Source organism: Plasmodium chabaudi (assembly GCF_900002335.3).
Source record: "Plasmodium chabaudi chabaudi strain AS genome assembly, chromosome: 4".
Lineage (NCBI taxonomy): Eukaryota > Apicomplexa > Aconoidasida > Haemosporida > Plasmodiidae > Plasmodium > Plasmodium chabaudi.
Genome location: NC_030104.2, coordinates 571,040 through 588,013, shown reverse-complemented (window position 1 = coordinate 588,013; position 16,974 = coordinate 571,040). Strand labels below are relative to the sequence as shown.

At 24.9% G+C, this 16,974-nt stretch overlaps 3 protein-coding genes across 3 annotated transcripts; 1 reads left to right on the top strand and 2 right to left on the bottom strand.

The window, feature by feature from the left end:
- Positions 1–414: 414 nt before the first annotated feature.
- Positions 415–3,363, bottom strand: PCHAS_0416400 (coatomer subunit beta, putative; the record flags this gene model as incomplete). The annotated part of the gene is made up of 1 exon (XM_730809.2): positions 415–3,363. One exon carries the CDS (start codon positions 3,361–3,363, stop codon positions 415–417), a length of 2,949 nt encoding a protein of 982 aa, XP_735902.2.
- Positions 3,364–6,516: 3,153 nt separating this feature from the next.
- On the top strand, positions 6,517–11,004 carry PCHAS_0416300 (conserved Plasmodium protein, unknown function; the record flags this gene model as incomplete). The annotated part of the gene is made up of 1 exon (XM_740742.2): positions 6,517–11,004. One exon carries the CDS (start codon positions 6,517–6,519, stop codon positions 11,002–11,004), a length of 4,488 nt encoding a protein of 1,495 aa, XP_745835.2.
- A 699-nt stretch (positions 11,005–11,703) lies between these two features.
- On the bottom strand, positions 11,704–16,052 carry PCHAS_0416200 (exoribonuclease II, putative; the record flags this gene model as incomplete). Its single annotated transcript, XM_016800033.1, has 2 exons — positions 11,704–14,044; positions 14,140–16,052. The coding sequence occupies 2 exons, from the start codon at positions 16,050–16,052 to the stop codon at positions 11,704–11,706; spliced, it is 4,254 nt and encodes a 1,417-aa protein (XP_016653326.1).
- Positions 16,053–16,974: the final 922 nt, after the last annotated feature.

The following is a 16,974-nucleotide window of genomic DNA, read 5'->3' as shown; positions in this document are numbered from 1 at the left end:
TTTTTTTTTTCATAAATGTTTAAAACCAATGCATTCTTTTTTGTATATACCAGATATAAAATAAACAAGAATGCATCATGAACTATATATTTAATTCGCTATTTTTGCAATAACAAAAAATATAAGAAAAATAAGAATGTAGACGGAAATATTAAATAAATAAATTAGAAAGCCATCAAGAATTGGAGTATATCCTAAAACGTCTTTATTACACATGCATGGCACAATTTAGAAAGTATACAAAATACAATTACTGTGCATGTCACTTGGTGTATTCTCTTTGCTTCTTATAGAGACATGCAGATTGTCTTGCTCATAGTTTGTATAAGATGCCCTTTGTTCTCTATTCAAAGGGTAAGCATAGCTAACCAAAATGCTGCTCTACTTGTTTTACTTTGGATTGATCTTGTGTAATTATTCCAATTCTTTATCCGCTTTATCATTCATCGAATCGAACGATTCACCTGGCATTTCAAAGCTGATATTTTCATCGATATTATTTAAATTTTCTAAATTATCACCGCTATTTTGATGTATTTCTTGTGAACTTGAAAATGGCACATCATTATTTTCGTCGCTAAATGGTTCTCGTTTTAAATTAGAAGAATTGTTATCCATTTTGTTTTCTGAAATGTTCTGATCTTGACTTTGATCGATCGATTTTATTTCTGTTTCTTTTTTCTGAACCGAACTCAATGAACTGATCATATCCAAATTTTTTACATCCTTTTCAAGTTCATCATTAAATTGTTTGACAAAGATATCTTCGACTTTTTCATAACCAATTTCATTTATTTCATCTATAATATTTATATCAATCAAATTTTTTAATGTTGTATAATTTTGTGTAGTACCAAGGGTTTTTGTTTTTTCAAAAATGGATTCACATTTTATAGCTAGTTCATAATTAGGAAAATATTCAGGATTTTCATCAGGTGTTAATAATGAAATAGGAGGTGTTTGATATGTTTTATTTAAACATTCTTTCCATTTTAATAATATGTCGGGTAATAAAGATGGTTTATATACTCTTGCAAAATATGCAGCATATGCATAGTTATTACTTGTTAATAATATTTCAACGCATTTACTTATTTTATGTAATAAAAAATAACATATAAATGCTATATTATATTTTTTACTTTTTAAACACATTTGTCCCAACTCTTCAATACCCATCTTGTCTCCTAATGTTGATAATATAATTAATAAAGAGGAACAATCATTTGTTTTTTTATAACAATGTATTGCCATTGGTATATCATTATATACTAGTGCTGTATCTCCTAATACTTTATATTTATTTTGAATTGTTGCTTTATCTTCTTTACTTTCTATATTTTTTATAATTTCTATACATAGCTGTAAATTTCCAATTGATAAGGCTAACTCAAATTTTTTTTCCATATCTGTACATATTGTTAAAGCCTTATTTTTATATCCCATCTTCTCTAAGAATAAACTTAACTTATTATGTAAAGACTCCGGAATAGAACTTAATAAATTATCAGCAGATTCAAAATCCTTATTTATTATATATTTTTGATATTGTAAATATACTATTGGTATATAAAAACTATAAAAATTATAATTTTTATCTAATAAAAATATTCTATCAAATTCATATACATATCCACAGATATATAAATATTTATCTATATATACATATATATCATTAAATTTTTTTGTATATATATATAATCTTAAATTTTTTGAAACATATAAAAAACTATCATATATCCATATTCCACTTTCTATAGATTCAGTTATTTCACTTTCAAGTTCAAAATTGTTTTCATCCATATTATTATTTCCTTCAACACTATTCATACTTGTTTGTATACCTTTCATATCTTTACTAGATCCTTCATCGTTTTTGTTATAACTAAGTATGTACACACTTTCTTCGGTAGATATTGCTATATAGGTTCCTGCCTCATTCCAATATACATTCTTTACATTAATATCGATCTTTCTCACCATATTATAATAATTCCAATCGTAAAAACAAATAAAATTATTCGATTTAACTCCTAATAAGTATCCTCCAAATAGCTCAGTAATTGGATAAGGAGTTTGAAAAGAATGACATACAGTAAAATCTTTGTAAATAACAATTTTATTCCCTTCATCCTTTATAGCATAATCCCCATTGTTTGCCCATACAAAAAAAGGGCTTTTTCCATATGCCTTATTTCTTAACACCTGAGATGTATATATATTAAATTCATGATGACCACTAACACATACAAATCTTCCGCTAGGATGAAACGAAGCATTAGTTGGATAGAAGTCGCAATTTCCTAATTCCTTTTTATTTACTTTATATATATCACCATCATTATAATTATCATCATTATTTATATTTTGTAAATTTATAATAAATATATCAGCATTTTTTATATAAATTATTTTATTTTTAAACATTGTATATATAGGTTTATCTGATCCCATTTGAATAACCACTAACCCTTCATCATATCCTATACATAAATCATTTTTTGTTTTCTTTGCACATATAGACCAACATTTATCCATATTATAATTTAATGTACTCTCTAATTTATACATAGAACTATTCCATATTTTTACATTACAATCTTCAGACGAAGAAATAATTATAGGCAAGTTACTATGATAAATTAAACATGATACATTTTGTGTATGCCCACTTAATACTTGTATACATTGTTTTGTGTGATAATCCCATACACGTATTGTTTTATCATCACTACCACTGATAATGTATGATGTTTCACCGCTCGATGAATAGTCAATACAATTTACACCTTTTGTATGACCTGTTAAGGTAAAATGAGGTTTAGTAACGACTGGCATATTATTCTGTACACCCCATATTTTTATAGTTTTATCTAAAGAAGCGGATGCAAAAATATAAGTATCTTTAGGATTAAATTTACACATCATTACATAATGAATATGATTTTCAAAGGAGCATAATTTCTCAAAGTTATTTTCATAGTCATATAATTTTATTGTCATATCATCGGAACATGTTAATATATATGGTAACGTTTGATGAACTTCAATATATCTTATATAATCACTATGTCCTTCAAATGATATGATCTTCTCAAATGTATTATAATTATAAACCCTTATTGTCATATCATCTCCTGTACATATTATCCATTGTTTTTTTTCTATAAATTTTGCACAACGTAATGGGTACCCAGAAACCTCTATATTTTTTATCGTATTCTGGTTGGAGTAGTCAAATATAATTAGCTTCCCATTATACAGAGCCGCAAGGATCCATGGCTCGCTCTCATGTATATCAACGCATTTTACCTTACCAATTCGAGAGTTTAATTTTTTCTTTATATCTAAATTAAGAGGCATGTTATGTAAACAACTTTTTATGATATAGCAATCTTTCACAAATTAGTACGTATACATATATATGCATATACTTGCTTAATTTTTGCAAATCTTTTCTTGTATATTTTAATTAATAATCGTAAATTCAAAGACACCACTATACATCAGCTCGAAAAATATTTAAAAATTGTCATAAATAATGCTATACCCAATTGTTTCTACTAATATGTTGTAGCACTTTTTTTCTGAATTATTGGATTTTTATATTTATATATATTATTTTTTGTATGGCTTGCTTATTCTTAGTGTCATACAATTATTTTAATTTATTAAAAACGGGGGGGTAGGAGACTAAGAAAAACAAAACGAACCATACTAAATCATAATATTATATTGGGTATGGAAAAATATATATTAAATTACTATAAAGTTAGATTTCAAAAAAAAAAAAAAGTTACATAGCATAAACATTTCCACCTTAAAAATTAAAAGGCTTATACAATTTACAAAATGTATAACATATTTATATAATTATAAAAATTATATTTATAAATTTCCCACAATTTATATGGCATTCCACAAAATGAGTAAACGAAAATTATTTCTGATATTTATAAATAAGTAATTCAATTCACTGCTTATGAAGAATAAAAATATATAACAATTTCAAATATAAATAATTCTAATTATAATAACTAAACGTTATGTTTTTTTTTTTTTTTCACGGTATCAACTTATATAATATACCTAATTAAGTATATTATACACATAGTATATTATTGCATTATAAATATGTTATTTTGCTTAGGCCCCCAAGAATGAAAGAAAAAAAATATTGCAAACTCGTATGCTACTATTTTTATAAACATTTTTCAATAATAAAAATTATAAAATATTTTCATAATTTTATTTCACATATTTTTATATATATGGCAAATTTTAAATAAATTAATCTATACTTTTTTTATTTTAACTTAATTATTTTATTATCACTACATTATTTATTTTTGTTCTTATATTTAATCCCTTTAAATATGAAAAAGCTATATAGATATTGCTTAGTCAGGTAAAAAACGAGTAAATATCCTTATTTGTATGCTATCCAAAAATTGGCCCATACAATAGGATAATATAACAACATTTTTTACTATCCTTTTTTCTTTTGTTTTATTTTAATAAACACTATTGTTTGGAAACACATATATGAAGTTGTTAAAAAATATAAGCAAATTTTATGCTACCTATTTCATGCATTTTTTAAACTGGCTTATATTTAATCACACATTTTCTCTCTTATGGCATGAATATATTATGACTGTTCATAATTTTTAAGCTAAACCAACACACACATTTCATTCTTTAATATAAATATTTCCTACCATTTGAAAAATTTCAACTTTCATTATAATGTATTTCAAATTTGTTTTAGAAAAAATGTCGTATATTTACTAAATCCAAGACGTACAATCCTTTTCATGTTTGCAAAAACAAAAAAAAAATTTATGACAAAAAATTACACAAGTTTATATATACTTGTGCAAGCCCAAAAATTGAGATATTTCAATATGCAAATTATACTAAAATGTGATAACGAAAATTAGCTAATTTTATCGTTTCACTGTTCCATTGCAATATGATTGAAATACTTTCTGGTGATATGCTAATTTCATTATGCATTAGCTTACATATGCATACTAAACCAGTCTTATAAAATATGTTTACTATAATAATAGGAATATTATTTTATTTGTTTATGTATAACTTGTTTTTAAGGAAAAGAACTAGGATGAAGGGCTTATATATATAAATCATTCACCATTTTATGAAATAAGGGATTTATATAATATTTTCTTGCTCTTTCTTATGTATAGGCTAACGCCCATATTACACAAAGTTATGTTTATATTTTTTACTTACATATATATAGTTGCTTTACCCACTTTCTAAGCATATTACATTTAATAAAACATACTATTATTAATCATTAAAATTGCATATATTAATTTGAGTGTAATCATAATAAGTATTGCCCTTATATGTATTTATGTTTTATATCGATGGCTAATATATATTTTCTTTGAAAAATTATATGCTTATAAGGGAAGGATAATATTTATTTGAGAATTAAAAAAATCATTTATTTAATCGTATTAAAATTTGTATTTTTATTCTTTATGTAGACATTTTATCCCATATATTGGCATAAGACCAAACTCATAAATATGCTTAAATATGAATACACATATACAAATATTATTTAATTTCAATTGGGAATAATATTCAAATTGCTAATATTATATTACCATTAATAAGCCTAAAGATTATGTTTGTATTTTTTTGAATTTTTTTTTTTTGAGTTGTAGTAAATATTATATATAATATAAAAAAAATCGGAAATGCACAAGAGCATAAATTAGCACTATGTAAATACTCAAATATTATTAGCATACTAACAATTTATTTTTAATTCCCCTAAATACAAAAAAAGAAAGAATTAATATGTATTCCCCAAAATAACATTATTAACTATTATTTAATTACTAAAATAATAATAGTATTCATAATGATATTATTTAATAAGGAATGATTTCATTATCAATTACCATTCCTCTGTTTTTTTCCCTTTGATATACTTTTTACTCCATACTTTTCTCTCTATACATATTAGAGGAATTCAAATACAATCGTACTGTTTTTTTTTAATTTGTTTTATTATTTTTTACACTATTTTTTACACTATTTTTTACACTATTTTTTACGCTATTTTTTGCATTATTTTTTCCCTATTTTTAATTACACACTATTATTTTTTAGGCTTTTAATTCATTTAAGTATTTGATTATTTAACACTTTTCACTCTTTCCTTTTATTAATTTTTTTGCCCTATTTTTGTTTGCATATTTATTTATGTGTGTGTATGCCACATCCCTCTTAATTGGTAGGCTTTCATGTTTTTAGTATCATCCATAATTTGATATAAAATGTAAACAAATAAATCTACACTATTTTTAACCCGATTGATGGGAAATATTAAATTTTCATATAGTAGTCCCATCCCTATAAAATTTGTTTTATTCCAACAATAATATATAACGACAAAATAGCTAGTCAGCTAGCTAAAAAAAAAAAAATATTGTAATAATTACAAGTTTATCCCAAGTAAATAATTAGACAATGGAAGTTCAAACAAGTAGACATTTGAACCATATACAATATAAAGTTTATGAGAACAATAATAAAAATGAAGTTAATCAAAACAATGAAAAAATATGTATAATATGTAAAGTATTTTTAAATCACCTATATTTGTATGTTAATGTTTATTGTGACAATAAATATAATAATTTTACTAAATGGCTAGCCATTAATTTCCGTAGTTTTATTTTGGAGTTATATCAAAATAAAATAAAATGTGTATTCCCAAATTTGCTAAAAAATAATTTAAAGATTTATACTTATTCAGACACAAAATTTTTAACTATTAAGTTGCATATACTTTTATATTTGTTTTATTTTAATATTATAAAAAAAATAATTGCACAAAATATTTTACTTTATTTTTTACAAATATATCAAATAATATTCATTTTTATTTCGCAATATGCTTACCGTATTTTATTATATAGCAATAGCAATAATATAATAAGTAACTATCTTAATGGCACAAAAATAATTTTTATCAATAAAAATATTAACACTACCAAATTATTAGATAGTATAATACTGAACAAGTCATACAATAATAATGTTTCAAAAAATAACAAACTTTTGTGTGCAAAAAAAATAAAACAGCAAAATGGATACCACAACATAAACTTTGGAATAGCAAAAACACACCCCTCACAGCATCAGTACAATATTACACACAGGAAAAAAGCAAAATTTTATTTGTCTACCATTTCCAGTCAAAATTTTAAAACACGTACATGTAGTAGTAACGAAAGCAACACCCAAGCCAATTGCTCAAACAAGAGCGAAAATAGTAGCCAAACAAGTAGTCCTAATTGTGGTTCCAACCAAATCGCCAATAACAATGGGAACAATAACAATGGGGGCAATAACAACGGAAGCAATAACAATGGGCGCAATAACAATGGGCGCAATAACAATGGGAACAATAGTGGCGAGGACGAAGACGAAGACGAGGACAAGACGTGGGATAAACGGAGTAATGATATTTATGATGAAGATGAAAAAGACGAAAATATGTATAACAAAAATAAGGAAAGAAAAAAAAAAATATATAAAATTAAACAAATTAATTCAAAAGATGAAAACAATTTAATTAATAATACTCAAGAATCTAATTGCATACCTAATGAGTCAGATCTTTGTAATAAAGTTTGTTCGGGTAGTGATACAGCCAAAGAAATAAATCAAAATAATCAAAGTCATAATCAGATTGAAAAAAAATATATATATTTAAAAAAGAAGAAAAGATTGTTAAAAAATCTTTCTTTCGTATCATTTAATGCAGGATTATTAGAGTATAAAATATGGGGAATGTGTGTATATCAAAATCCGCCATTTATTTTAAACAGATTATTACATATGCCACATGAATTAATAAAAACGAACACAGATATAATAGCTTTACAAGAAGTATATAATGATGAACATATTGAATATCTTATAAATAATTTAAAATCTACTTATCCATTTTATGCAAAAGGATATTATTGTAATCCTATATTTGAGAAAGAATTTATGAATTCAGACAATCTATCAGAATATGAAGATGTTGATAAAGTTCGAAAAAACGAAATAAAAAGTATTTCCCAAAAAAATTCAAAAAAAAGTATGCGAAAAAAATATTTTGCCCTGAATCATGGCTTACTAGTATTTAGTAAATATCCTATCATATATTCTTGTTTTCATAAATTTAAAGATGTGACATATATAGAATATTTATTTGGAACAAAGGGTTTTCTTGAAGTTGTTATAGATGTTCCGTATTTTGGTCGAATCGCTCTTTTTAATATACATTTAGCTAGCGGTTCTACAAATACAGAATCAAAATATATAGAAAATATTCGAGACTATGAAATAAAACAAATTATACAAACTGCACGTAAAGCTCAAAAAAAAAATACAATACCAATTATCATTGGAGATCTAAATGCTTCTCCTCATTCTTCCCCAAATAATTATTCTTCATTTGTTAAACATGGCTGGAAAGATGCTTGGCTATATGCTAGAAATATTAAAAAAAAAATTCACACAACTAGCAAAAATAAAAAAAGTTGCAAAAATGAAGATAACGAATGTATGTTCCTCAAAACAAGTTTAAGCCAACCATCAAATGTGTCAAAACAAATAATTCAAAACACGAATGATATAAATGAAAATTCTACTTTGTTCAATACGAATGCTGATAAATCACAAATTGAGGTAAGCCTTGATATGAAAGATGGCTATACCATAAATACAGCCAATGTAAACAACCAAAATAGCTATTTGAACATAAACATGGAGAGAGAAAAAGGGATTACTATAGAAGATGCTGCTCAAAATAATATAATAAATATAAACGAATTTAAATATGATTTAAAATTTTCTTCATCGGACCAAGTAACAAATTATAGTCACGAAAATCGAAGCAGTTATCACAAAATGGCAGACACAAATGATGAAATGTATTTCCGAAATTTTTCAAACTCAAATACAAATAATAGCCTTAAAATATTTTGCAAAAATAATAAATCATTACAAAATTTAACAAGTTTTGAATATTATAAAAATAGCGAAAATAAAATTGAAAATAACAAACTATCTATTTCAAACATACACTTAGATGATATAAACAGTAATCTTACCTTCATCGATGAGAATAAACTTTTCAGCAACTCGAGCATTTTCAGCAGGTCCAACATTTTCAGCAATCAGTATAATAACACATTTGAGCAGATACCATCAAAATTGTATTTAAGTAACGAATTTGAATGTAGTAACATTAAAACGAAAAATATTTCACAAAACTATTCGATGTGTGAAACGGTTAACTATGACGATAAATATGTTACAAGTTTTATTTGTGATCATCCAAATAATTTTAGTAAACAAAATAATCGATCCTATAGTAATATATATCAAAATTATATCAGTTCATATACAAGAAAAAAACGCGGAAGTTCTTTTGCAGGTATCTCCGAAATTTATAATTATAAACTATCTTCAAGCATTAACTATTATAAAGATATGTCAATGTCAAAGAGTTTTATAAATTGTAATAATAATTCAAGCAAACTTTCTAGTAGCAGTGAGTATTCATATATTGATATATATGATATGGAGGGTTCTGAAATTAAAATTTTTTACAATAGTGATGAAAATTGGGGCTTAAAAAAACGTAGAAATAACAACATAAGGAAGGTTAAAGCATCTAAGGTCAATTTCAAATTATATAAACATTCACAATATCAATTAAATTCAAATAGTATGAATTGCCAAACGAAATGGGCCTCCTTTAGATTCAAACCCCGCTTCCTAAAAATAAGCAAAGCAGAAATGAACAAAAGAAATCAGTTAGCGAAAATGCACAATAAATTGAAACAAATAAGGAAAAAGACAAAGTACTGTGTTATAATAAAAAATAAAAAACAACATAAAAGTGTAAGATATAAAACTAAAAATATGGTATACCTAAATAAAAGAGCAACAGGAAAAGAATGCCTTAACAATAGAATGAAAAGAAAAAAAAATAATATAAAAAGAAAATTTAAAAATAGGAACACATATAATAATGTAACAAGAATGGTTAGTAATAAAAATACACACAAAAAAATTAGCAAAATATTATTATTGTTTTTTTTAAAAAAATTAAAATATAAAACTATAAAGAGAGTAATTAAAAAATTATTTGGATTTGAAAAAGAAAGAAATGAAGACACAACAGAAGATCAACATTTGTTATATTACAATTTAAATGACTTAGGTGGAAATAATTATATGGGAGATAAACAAAAATTTTTAGATATCCTTTTTAATAATATAAGGGAAAAAAATAAAAAAAATACGAACACCAAAAATTTGTATAAAACAAAAAATAGCTTTCTAAATCTAAGTAGCTCAAAAAAATGCCATACATCAAATGAAAATAATCAAAATGAAATTTACAATTTACTTCAAACTTTTCAAACAGACGAATCAATTTTAAACGATGAGATAACTTGGGATCCTCGAAATCCATTAAATATAATTGGACCTCATTCTTCTTGTTCCGCTCTTCGATGTGATTATATTTTTTTCCCTCCTATAAATCGAAATGTTTGGAATACCTGCTTTAGTAATGATAGTAATAAAAACGATCAGAATGAAACTGAGAAAATACGAAAAAGTACAGGTACTCTATTCAATTCAAAAAATGATGATAACTTACCTTACGAGCAATGCGATTTTCCATTGTCTGTAAATAATAATAATGAACTTGATGTTTTAAAATATTACTTTATTAAAAATGCAAAAATATTATTCAATAAGCCCTCTGTAATAATCAATTCAAATTATAATTATAAACATCCAAGTTGGCATTCGTTTGGTGTGAAGGCACATAATATAAATTTTGTAACACTATCTGATCACTATGCTATACAAATTGATTTGCAACTAAAAAAAAAATACAATAATTTGAAGGATACCTCAAGCATTTGTTACAGTGAATAGTTGCCAAATTTGTATTGTTCACACATGTTCATGCGTTTTTCAAACAATCCATGCATTTTTCACTTGTTTGCTATACAGCTAATCAGCGGTTATGCTTTCTAATTTGGTTTACTTTGTGTTTTTTTTTGTACATACACAATAGTATCTATTACTCATTTCGTACCATTTCTTTGAAACATTTTTTTAAACATTTCTTTAAACATATTTATTTCAAAAAGATCCTCTAATTAGGGCATGCCTAACCTATGTTCCTACATAGTTACGCCCTTTAACCTTTTTAGAAATAATTAAAAATAAAAAATTTTGAAACGAATTTGTTGAAAGCAAAGGTGGCTAAAGCCAGCGAAGAAGCAGTCAAACAGTAAGTAATACGAAGCAAAATAAACAATTAAAAAAACAAAAAAAAAACGTTGCAAAATTTTGTAAAATTTAAAAATCGGGGAATTTGGTGTGTGCATCCTTACATTTAGGAATCAAAATGCTCACACGTTTTGCAAATAAAAAGTAGCAGCCCCATGCTTGCACAAACATATGCATGCACATTTATGATTCGGTTTAAAAATACAAATCAAAATATGCAGCATAAATAGGGTGTAAAATTCAAAAAAATTCACATGTAAAGAGGAACTCAAAATAGGGAGTCCATTTCTTAGCCTTTTTATTGTCCACTAGTTTTGACATAAGTAGAAAGTGGCATGACTAGGCAAAGCGCAGGTTCCACATCTTTGCTCCTGGAATTAAAAATACTTTATTTTTTTGAAATCGGTTTATTTCTTTATATTGGTCGACGAAATTTTCCTTTTCCATATTTGATAAATAACTATCTTCTTTTATGGATATAGATGGGTCATCGTTAGCATGATGAGGTATCTCTTTATGGTTTTCCATTTCATTGCAAACCTTTTCACAGGTGGAAGATTCGCTTTTTTTTAATTTATTTGTATTATCTACGTGTTTTGCATAAATACCATGAACATATAAATTATCGTAAATATTTTGAAATTTTTTTTTTATTTCATTTTTTTCTAATTTTAATACTTTATATTGTACTTTTATTTTTATATTTAAAATGTTTTTATAAATATGACTTAGGCACTTATTTTTTAATCGGTCTCCTTCATCTTCTTCCTTTTCACAAGAACTTTTTGTAGCATTCTCACAATTTTTTTTCAAATTTATTTTATATAAAACATCTAATGAAGTATTATAAACAAATGTTCCTTCTTTCGATGAAATAGAAATAAGTTCAAATTTTAAATCTAATAAATTTTCACTTACAGATTTTTCAGTTTCTAATAATGGTACATAAAAAGAAATGGCATTTTTCATTTTCTTTTCATCACAGATCGAGTTTGTATATTCGATTTTTGTAACCTCATCATGTTCTTCTTCCATTTTGCTATCAGATGATAATAAAATTGGGACCCAACATGTGTAAGCAGTGTCAATATAATCAACTTCATTAACGATTCCATCCTCATCAACATTTATATAACTACAATTTAATATGTTCATGCATATATTTCTCTTTATACTTTTTTTGACAATAATATCATGTATATAACTATGTGTTATAAAACTTATAACATCTTTGTAAATATAAAAATTGTTTTTATATAATTCAGCCTTATGTTCGTTCATAGCTCTATCCATTTTTAAATCCAAATTGTTATCTTCATTCATAATTTTACCATTATCAATCGATTCAGACAAAGTAGTAGTATCATTTCTAATTTTTTCAAATTTTTTTTTTCGCAATTTTAAGAAAGATTCCTTTACCATCTTAGATTTATATTCCTCATTTAAGCAGACAAGATATTTGTTAAGAAAAAAGTTTTTCATATGAATTTGTATATCATCTGATTTTTTTTTTTGAACATTACAAAGTTCACATATTTTTTTAATTTGATCATAATTATATAATGGCTGTTTTTTTTCTAAAATGTTATTTAAAATTCTATGAGTAATTATATCTATATATCTTCGAATTGGAGATGTAAAATGAATATAATTATTTAAACTTAAACCAAAATGATGACCATTTTCATTTTTTTCTATATTTGGAATATAAACAGCTTGCTTATAAAATTTTAAAATATTATATTGTAAACATAAAAAACTATTTTTATCTAAAACCTTTTCACAAACTAATAATATATTATTCATATCACTTTCTTTTATATTTATTATTTTATTTATTTTATTATATGTATGATAATCCATAAATTGTAACAGATTATTTTTTATTTCATCAGATGTATCTTCATGGGTTCGTAAAATTCCTAAATTGTTACATTCACATATTTTATTGGCAACTAAAAAGTTTGTTAATACCATCATTTCTTCTATTAACATGTGACTTTTTATTTTATTTTCTATTATTTTTATTTCAACATTTTCGATATCCATTTTTTGCATTACATTTCCAAGCATCTTTTCAAGTATGTCATCATCTTTATTCGTTTTGTCATACACTAATTCATTTTTCAAACACCCTTTTACGTACTCCATCGAGATTGGAATCATTTTCTCTATCTCTCTTCTATTATTTAAAAAAAACATTAATGATTCATCATGACTTATTGTTTTTCTTCCTATCTTATTTTTAACACGTTTTGATAATAAATATATCCGAAATATATCACTAGCTATTTTTATTGACACATTGTATTTATCACATATTTTTTCAAACTCTGGAATTAGGAAATCCAAATTTTTGTTTCCATGTATTAATATTTTTTCTTCCCATTCTTCTATATAATCTTTTTCTATTCTTATTTCATTTTCGTTTTTTTCAAACTTGTCTATGCATGTATAAACTTCATCTATATAATCCTCAACGATGTCATAACATAATTTATATCGACTTTTTATTATACCTTTTTTCATTTCTAAATTATCACTAGTTTTTTCTTTTATTATTTCATACGGATTTGACACATCATCAATATTAAAAAAAACTGAAAAACTCAGCTTATTTCCTGACGTGTTTAGAGAGCATATATTTTCGCTGATCACGGAAGGCAGCATATGGAATACCCTACAAAGGCGGAAAAGGAAATGCAAACAAATGAATGATGAAAATGTAAGCTAAACAAATGAAAAGACAGAAATCGTAGCGAAGGGTTGACTTACATCAGGTCCATGTAGAGCGTGTTGCACTGGGTCGCGGCCATTTTGTCATAATACGAATCGGGGGGAATGAAAAAGGAGACATCCGAAATGTGGACACCTATTTTGTATTTATATTTTATATTTGAAAACTGATCAGGAGGAATAAACTGAATAGATAAGGCATCATCTAAATCTTTGGCAGTTGGAGGATCAATAGTAAAGACATCTAAATGGGTTAGTATTTCTCTATTTGTCAACAGACTTTTAATCATATATTTTTCTATTTTATTATTTTTTTCTTGTATTCCTTTCAAATAATTTATTTTTTTATCAAACTCGATAGATAAATAATCCTTTTCCTTCGTTTTGAAAAGCCAATCATATTTAGTATCTCCACCAACACATTTATTTTTTCGTTCTATAAAAGTATTGATAAGTTTATTTCCAATTATTATTTCAGACTTTAAATAATTCATATCTTCCTTTTTATATATATGAAAATTTACTTTATAAAAATGTAAAAAAAAATATATAATTGAAAAAAAGTTTTGTTCATTTCCTAAAATGGAAATTATATCTCCTGTTGGATTTATTTCATTTTCTTCCCATTTTCGATAATTTACCAAAACATATAAATTTTTTTTTTTTTTTTTTATATAATTTAAAATTCTATTTGTTATTTCATCGGATGAGTCATATATAAAACATGGAAGTCTTGCATCAGTGGGTTGAAATTTTGCAAATACCTTCCCCTTCTTTTCTTGTTTTTCTTCATCATTCAACATATTTAATTCCTTTTTTGTTTCAAAAAAATTATTTATATATTCCTTAACATGTAAATAATTCAAATTGCACACAATTTCGTCATTCTTACGTTCTAAAACGTTGACCACTCGACAAGAATTTTCATCCTCTTTCATTTTGTTCGTTACACCATCATTTTCGCTATCATCTTTTTCAGTTTGTAAAGTTTTTATTATTTTTCGTCTACCAGTATATGCATATACTATGTCATTATTTAGGGCCCGATTCCTACTAATATACCCATAAACATTATAATATTTTATTTTCGAATTTTCGGATCCTACATTTTCTTCAACAACAAATGATTTGCTTGTATCAAATGGGGACACAAACAATGTCCCTTTAAAAACTTTATGTTTACCATTACTATCATTTTCTAATTCAGCAACTTTATTTATCTTATCCATATCCCAATATTTCTCATATTTAACAAATACATAACTATTTTTATTTTTTTCTGTACTTATGACAGACCCTTCAAAATTGCATTCACTCTTTTTACAATATTTTTGAAACACCTTTTTTTCATCTTTCCCATCACTGCATATTTGCATGTCATTATTATCGATACTTACAATGTCGTTGTCTTTTTTTTCTAACGTTTCTGCGATTTTTTTGTAGCTCTGTTCATTTCCATTTCTTAAATTTGTTGCTTCCTTATTAAGTTTATTTCGACCTGAATTGATATCCTTAGATTTTAAATATACTTCCTTTCTTTTTAAATATTTCCCATTTGGCTGAATATGCTGACTATTTATAGTATCCTGTTTACTAATCAGGTATTTATTTTTATTACTAGTTCGATCATTCTTTTCAACCTCCTTAAAACGGTTTACTGCACTTTCTTTATTATGATTGATGACTGATTCTTGTCTATCTGTTTTATCCGGATCATGCTTACCTTTTTTTCCTTTTAACTTGGTATAAACATTTTTATAAAATTCATTATCTTCACACAAAATTGTATTATCAATTATTTTTTTATCTCGAATATTGTTATGCTGATTTTTATTTGCATTTTCTATATGTCCATCTCTTTTACTTCGAACTTTTAATTCTCTTACGATTTTTATATTTTCATATATTTGGGTATAAAAACAATGCCTTCTTATACTTTTAAAATAAAACATATTCAATTTTATTTCACAAAATCCTTAACCAATACCTATATCAAACTCATACATATGGTTTATCTTCGCTTGTTAGGTAGGAAAACTGATATATCTTCATCACATTTTATCATACATTAGTTATTGAACTCGTGTGATTTGACATGCAGTCAGTTTGGCTGTTTATGTGCCACATACAGAAATCTCACTATTCCCTTTTCCTTATACAAACGAAAGTAACAAATTTACTTTTAATTATGAACAATGTAATGGAAAAAGGTAACGAGTTAAAAATGACAAATGATAATTTTAAAAATCGAAAAAAAAATCAAACACGTGGAATTAAAACAAATTATTTAAACTAAATAGTAACATATCAACTTGAATTCGTATCAAACTAAAATTTTATTCCATAATTAATTTCTTAGCTAATTTTATTCATTATTTTCGAGTTTGCTACTCTCATTGTTTTTTTTTTTTTTTTTTTTTTAAACATTGTAACGATTTATAGAAATTTTTTTACTTATATGTAAATTAAAAGTGCGCGGAAAAGTTCATACCCATTATTAAAAAAATATTATTCACATTATTGATATATATTATGTATATAAATGTACTTATCCATTTAATTATTTACAATGTGTGAACTATAATTACAAATATATGAATATGTAACAAAAAAGGGAAATGGACGAGCACAAAATTGTAAAGTAACAAATGTAAAAGAATAAATGATAAAGTATGTGTTACAGTGGACATACCTTTATACATAATTTAATTTTATTTTATTTTATTTAACTTAATTTCATTTGATAGTCAAAATATTTCGATTTATTTAACTATTTAAAATGCTACATTAACTAATAAATGGAAATTCATAAATCGTTACGACTTATATGTGTGTATTGTTCAACTATCATTTTTACCTTAACATACATATAAA